Source organism: Parasteatoda tepidariorum, chromosome 3 (assembly GCF_043381705.1).
Source record: "Parasteatoda tepidariorum isolate YZ-2023 chromosome 3, CAS_Ptep_4.0, whole genome shotgun sequence".
Lineage (NCBI taxonomy): Eukaryota > Metazoa > Arthropoda > Arachnida > Araneae > Theridiidae > Parasteatoda > Parasteatoda tepidariorum.
The window spans coordinates 1949960-1957242 of record NC_092206.1 but is presented as its reverse complement, the minus strand read 5'-3'; the positions used below and the strand labels follow the sequence as shown (position 1 = coordinate 1957242).

Sequence of the window (7283 nt, the reverse complement as noted above, 5' to 3'; positions counted from 1 at the left end):
TATATCATATATTACTTGCTGACTGGATTAAAAAATTATTTCATTTGGTGATTAACAGTTCATGAAGTACCCTTCTTTAAAGATCAGAAACCAGTCACACAAAAACTTGGATAGACTTTCGTACGAAAGAATTGCAAAAAAAATAATAAAAATTAAGAAGGGAAGTTTACTTACCGTCATTAATTAAGTTAATGTCTGAAAAGGAGTTAGCGAACTAACACAATATTTTAATTTCTTCCAAAGAAGCTTTATTTCGAAAGCTCAAATTAAAGATTTTTCTCGCGTTCATTTTATCTGACCTATCAATTGATATTAATTATTGATTGAATAAATTCAGTCTCTTTCAGTTCAGAAATCTTTTCCGTAATTCAATAAATGATTCTCCACCAAGTTTGCTGAAGATAAATAAAAATTGAAATGACATGAATCGAATTAATATTTCTTTTGCGCTTCTCCTTTTTATAGTTCAGTATAGAAAAAAACTAAGTTTATTCATAAAAATTAAGTCTGGTTCAGCAACAGTTTGTAAACCTTCCTCGTAATAAAATTGGAAACCAAGCATTCAAATTATCTGATAGTCATTCAAACGAAAGGAAAGAAAATGAAAATATTTTTTCATGGTGAAAAAGTTTACAAACTGGCACTCAGCAAAACTTTTTTATCTTTCGGTATATCATGAAGCACTGTAGTAAATCATATATACCACATTTTATTTGCTGACTGGAATTTTTTTTTCTTCCAGAACTAAAAAAAACACCGCCAACAAGCCAATTAACTTGTTTGATTATTAAACAATGCTGCACTGTTGTTTTACAATTGTTTTTGATCTTGATCAATAAGGTTTTTTTCCTTGGGCAAACAATTTCGAAACGTGAAGTTATACAACATTAGTTGTCTTAATCTATAGATTGAAAAATTATTTCATTTGGTAATTAACAGTTCATGAAGTTCCCTTTTTCAAAAGATCAGAAACCCGTCACACAAAAACTTGGATAGGCTTTCGTTCGAAAGAATTGGAAAAAAAAATTCTAAGATAGTTTCCAACTTCCAAAAAAGTCTCCATACAGTTTTCCAACTTAAAAGATTTTAATCTATATGAAAATCAAGAGAGAAACTAACGCACTTCCTTCCTCTGACGTTAATGGACTTTCTACACGAAAGCATGTGAAGTGTTGCCATAGGTAGAGAGTTCTGCTTACGCCACCTGCACTAGATCTGCACAATGGGCTATTGACGACGGTCTGGGAAACATCCCGGAGGATGATCCGAAGACATGCCATCACAATTTTGATCCTCTGCCGAGGGGATGGCACCCCCGCTTCGGTAGCCCGACGACCTGCGCGCGAAGTCGAGCACTTTACGGTAGCACAGTTTAACGAGGACCAATACCGCACACCCTTGGTCCCTACGCAGACTGATCCAAGTGGTCACCCACCCGCACACTGACCGCAGCCAGTGATGCCTGACTTCTGTGATCTGCTGGGAACCGTGTCTTAACGACCCATCCATTGGAGTGCAACTACTCAATTTTAAGAGGTGGCTGTATCAATAGAGACTTAAATTTTGCTAATTTTGATGTCCTTTTTTTTTAGAAGAAATAGATAGTCGGAAATGTGAAGCATAAGGATAAATGTAAACACCTTCACAATGAAGTTTACTTTATTGTGATTATCTAAAATTGTCTCAAATTATGTAAATGATATTTAATTTTAATAATTCGCTTTAATAACAAAAAATTCAAGTTTCATTTAATGTAGTTAAATTATTATTCTCTATACGTCCTTACATTTCCCCCACCATATCAGTAAAATTCGGTTGGGAAAAGATGATTTCGATTTGTGTTCTTGTAATTATTCTCATCACTCAAGGTAAGATAAATATGAAGCGAATGCTCTAAATTTCTAATGCTAGAATCGTCTCCAGAGTTTGTTCCCATCGTATCGTTTAAATTTCGTTGTGTATATCACTTCCGATTTTTTACTTTTGTTATGATACTCTTTAGTCGAGGTAAAATTTATATTAATCTAAAATTCTAAATGGGAGATATTTCCTTATCGTGATCTGTTGAGCCAACTACAATCGCCGATGTGCCAAATAGATTTTAAACTTGCAGATTTAAAAAAAAAAAAATATGTAGATGTTTCCTCGGGGGTAGCTACAAGTTATACCTTTCGAGTTTGTCCCTCTCTGTGATAATTTTTTTTTAGTTTCTCGCGGGCTACTGCCAGGCAGTAAAAATCATTCGGAAATAGTAACCCGGAAGTCTTAACAACAAATTTTAACTCCAAATGTCATCTGTGCTTAGCTTTACACAGTCAACCAAACATAATAATATTGCCTCTAACGGGCAAGTATCTTTTTTTTTTTTTTTTCAAATTAAGAGTCTATTTTAAAATGTAATGACATAGTGCATTTTAATTTGTCTAGTCCTGGTTTATACAATATCGGTAGTATAATCTCCCTGGATATTGTTTCAACCAGTTGTACTCATTCATAAAATTTATCCGACTCCATTTATTAAAATATTTCTAGCCTAAAATAACTTCATCATTAACTCTCACCATTTTCATGTTTTTTATTTCAGTTTCAGCTAGAATTCAACCTATGTTGCCTTTTAAAAAAATTAATAAAAACCTATAACTTTTATAAGAATGTGTACAATAAATTGTGTCATCAAATTTATATCTTTTGCAAAGGCTGTTAATCTCTTTTAAACCTGGTGTGTAGCGTTTTTAAAAGAGCCTAAAGGTGCTTTTTTCATTAGGTGTTTTTAAAAAGTGGTTAATTTTTCCTTTTCGATCTTTTCCATGCTGATTTCCTTCACGCATTGAGCAAAAGAATGCTTTTCACATTGTTTAACATTTTCTCAATTCATGCAACCACGATCTATTGTGGCTTTCCGATGCTCCATAGCGTATGAAAGCGCCAATCATTTTATATGTTTGATGAAATACTTGTAAGTCAGCATGTGCGTCTACAGCGCTGGGCTCGGTGAGATTATTGAAATCTCAAGCACAACTCTGCTGCATTTTGCAAGATATTCTTAATTTCATGTTTCATTTTCCACCCTCTTAATATTTAACCCAAAAATTTATTGATCATTTATAATCATTATTATAATGCCTAATAAAATTAAATAAAATAGTTCATTGTCAGAAACTAGTTATTTTATCATGATCATGTAATTGTCTTTGAAAATTATATTGCATTTTGTAAAAGTATATAGTGCTTAAAAATATTTTTTGAGTGCTTAAAAAGTACTTAAAAGGTGCTTATTTTTTGTTGAAAGATAGGGCTACGCACCTTGTTTAAATAATTCTAAATTCAAATAATTTTGAAAGGCTTTGCAAAACTTCCAAAAACAGTTTTTTAGTGCATGTTAACCCGAGAAAGAAAAAAAAATTGAGGGTAAGTGAAAATTTGTTTATAACTGAAAACATGTTTTTTTTTTAACTACAGTACAGAACCTCTTATCCGGAAATCAGAAAACCGGAACGAAATTTGATAAATTTTCCCCGCCATTTGTTTTAAAAAATGTTTTTTCCTCATAAGATTTTAGGATTTTTCTTTCTTTTTTAAAAGATACCTTACCATCATTTTAGAAATAATCACTAGTGTATTATGCGTATTACTTTATCCTTTTTTCTTCTTTTTTAAGATTATTTCTGAATAAATATTTTTTTTAAGTTGAGTTTGACAATAAAAAAACGGCTTTTTGTAGCTATTCAGAAAACCAGAAAAAACAATTATCTGGAATAGTGATGGTCCCAATCGTTCCGGATAATTGGTTCCCTACTGTACTTTTAATTATTGTGTGTTTATTATCTGTCAGTAAAAGTATGCATTGGTGTTTAAGCCCATAAATAGTATATGCAAAAATATATGCATAAAATACTTCTTTTTAGACAGTTTGTGCATTGATGTGAGTTCTGAAGGGCAATCAATGAATGAAGTAGAAGAGAAGAATATCTTGAATGAAGAAAAGAATCTTTATTATCTTCCTCAGCAGACAGTGTTTGGGCAGCCAAGATCTTTAATAGAAATCGATGCTTCAAAAACTTCACCTCCTTCTATAATGATAAAGCCTTCTACTACTCTTCGGATGAAAGAATCTGAACCACCCACCAAAGGTTCTTTATAATAATTGAAAAAAAAGTTTAAAGTATATGACTCAGATAATCTGCAGTGTCCTGTGGCAGAATCGTGGCGACATTGTCTCAGAACTTAACAGATTTTTTGCAGAAATATTTCTCTTTTTGGAAGTAAATAATTTTGATTTGCTTTTCTGCAGAAATTTATCCTTAAGGTTTGAATTGCGCATTTAAAAAACAATCTTTTGAAGTGCTCCATTCATGCCGATGTAAATCCACTTTGATTGTATTTTCGACAGTTAATATTTATCCCAATAAATTTAAGATGATATTAGAAATTTGAAATACTCATTTGATCATTTATTTTTTAAGACAATTATTACTTTTGCTTTCCACATTGTTTTTAAAACCCAATATTTTTTATACAATATTATTTATTTCAACTATCGAGTCTTGAAAAGGATTATGCATTTGAGTAACCTCTTTCTGAAGAGTCCGATGCTCGCGATTTCATCATTGATCTGTTTTTGAAATAATTTGATGTTTTAAATTGTTTTTTTTTAATGTGATGATGTTTTGCAAAATGTGATAAAAGAAATAATTAGTGCATTCCTCGCCCCACCAACAAAATGTAAAAATATTGCCCATAGAATAAAAAAAGATATTACATATTCAATTAAAAAAATTAAATTGTTTTTAGCTCTAGAGTTTTGTTGCAGAAAAGCCGAAAAAATTCTGAGAATGGCTTCTAGAATGGCGAGAAAATTCTGTTAATGACTTCAATATAGGAAACTAATGAGCTTAGTTCTAAGTTAATCAATTAAACAGAATTAAAGCTTAATAGATATTCCTGTGTGGCAGAATTTTTTTGGACTCTCTGTAACATACCTCTCTATTACTCATATCTTTCTGCAAGATACTTTTAAAAATAAATTAAAGTAACAAAAGCATAAAAAAAGAAACCTTTCGGATCAAATAAAATAATTTTTTAATTAAATATGTAATATTTTTTATTCTATTATTGTGGGCTATATTCTCGTATTTTGTAGGGGGATAGGGCTAATTATTTCCTTTTTCACATTTTGTAAATCATCATCCCATTAAAAAAAAAAAAAAGATTAAAGAATTTTTAAATCTGTAGTAGTAAATCGAACTCTTTAAAAAAAGGTTACTAAATACAAATTTTCATTTTGAGATTCAGTTGTTGTAATAAATAATTTATTAAAAATTTCGGATTTTAAAACTGTGTGGAAATCAATAGTAATAACTNAAAAAAAAAAAAAAGATTAAAAATTTTTTAAATCCGTAGTAGTAAATCGTTCTCTTTAAAAATAGGTTACTAAATACAAATTTTCATTTCCAGATTCAGTTGTTGTAATAAATAATTTATTAAAAATTTCGGATTTTAAAACTGTGTGGAAATCAATAGTAATAACTGTATTAAAAAAATTAGAACAAAATTTTCTGCTGAAAAGAGAACCAATTTTTTACCTTCATTAATCTTTATTTTTCATTGTTCTCAAATGAGAAAAGAAAAAGCATTTTTTTTTCCTCAGATGCGTGAGAAAGGCATCTTTTGAATATAATTCTGAAGAAAAGATAAAATCTTCAGAAAATTTCTGCAGAAAAGAAAAACTTTTTACTTCACAAAATCTTTCTGCAAGAGCTCATTCACGTTCTGCAACAATGTCGCCGGGTCTCTACTATTCTGCCACGGGGATAGATATTGTCTCTAAAGATATTTCTCCCTGAAATATATAAATTTTTTTAATTATCTTATTTAAACAACTTAATGCTATGGCATTTTTAATTTTAACTGTCACCTTTAGATGGAAAAAGGATTCCCACCATATTAAACAATGGAAAATTATTTGAACATAATTAATATTTTTTCCATTTAGTTCATGAAAATGTGCAATTCAAATGTAGTTGCCAAAATTTTAAAGGTTTTATAAGTTTTTTTCAACTTAAAATTGGATTCGTATAATTCTTGATAGGTTAAAAGAGAAAAATATAAACTCTTTTTTTTTATTTTATTGAATGCTTTTCAATTTTATTTTAAAATGAATTTAAAATGTTTTTGTTTTTTGTGTATTCCATTTAAATATGTTTGCATTATTTTTAATGGAGTAGGGTGTTTTATATTTGTGTTTTTAAATAATGGTAATTAAAAATAATAAATAAAACAGCAGTTGAAACAAATATAGTTTGTCTACGATAAGAACTCCCCCCGCCTCAAAGTCTGTGGAAATGAGAATGGCCCATTTTAGGGAAGGTAGCTTTTCTTCACTCTAGGGTTAACACAATAGACTGAAGAAAAAGAATTCAAGAATTTCCTGTCCTAAACAATGACCCCACCCCCTAATTTAAATAGTCATACCTCGCTGTCACTGCCATGGGTCCAGACAAAGGGCTAGGGGAGTTCTTAATTTAGTAGACTAACTATACAACTTCTATCAAACACAATAAACTTAATTGCATTATTTTTGTTATTATAGATTTTACTGGTGGTCGAGCTTATTCCAGCTTTTGCACTTCGGAAGTCAGTTCAAAAGAAGTATTAAATTCAGAGTTACTGCCTTCAAGGGATATTTCAAAAGAGGTAAGTTTCTTCAATAGAGGAAAATATTTTATCATTTTGCTCTGCACTCATAATCAGGGACAGTGGAGCTCTTGCCCCTTCACATTTTATAAAAGTTAAAATATTGAGAAAATATGGAAAATAATAAAAAATAATGACAAGAGAAGAAAAATCATTAAAATTATTTTTTAAAAGTATTTAAAAAAATATTTTTTATTTATCTAAGAATTAAAAATTTGGAAAACAAAATAAAGGTACACTATTACCCTGTAATATAATACCTGGTCCAATTAAAATATTATAGGTCAATATTAAGGTCCGATACCGTGCCGTTATTTATTATTGAAAAGTGTCTTCGAATTTCCTTGTTTTAATGCACTATTTAAAATATACATAGTGTACCCCCTAATTCCTTATTAATTATACGCACACATAGTAAAATACAGGAACTCATTGTGTTCCCTCTAATTGACATATAATTATTTCCCGTGGTAGGGTACACTATTACCCTGTAATAAGTGAAGAGGGACTTCGCGCTTCCTATCTTTAAAGGGTTTTAGAAGGCGAATTTCCTCATTTTAAGCTCTTCCGAACACTTATTTTAGATACGC

General features: G+C 30.1%; 1 protein-coding gene across 1 annotated transcript in view; it reads left to right on the top strand.

The window, feature by feature from the left end:
* Positions 1 to 1663: 1663 nt before the first annotated feature.
* LOC107441960 (uncharacterized) overlaps positions 1664 to 7283 on the top strand; it is a gene marked incomplete at its 5' end in the record, with an annotated part of 14717 nt that continues 9097 nt past the window's right edge. Inside the window, 3 exon segments of the mRNA XM_016055377.3 lie at positions 1664 to 1868; positions 3906 to 4130; positions 6590 to 6693. Of these exon segments, the coding sequence (XP_015910863.1) occupies positions 1826 to 1868; positions 3906 to 4130; positions 6590 to 6693 (372 nt within the window).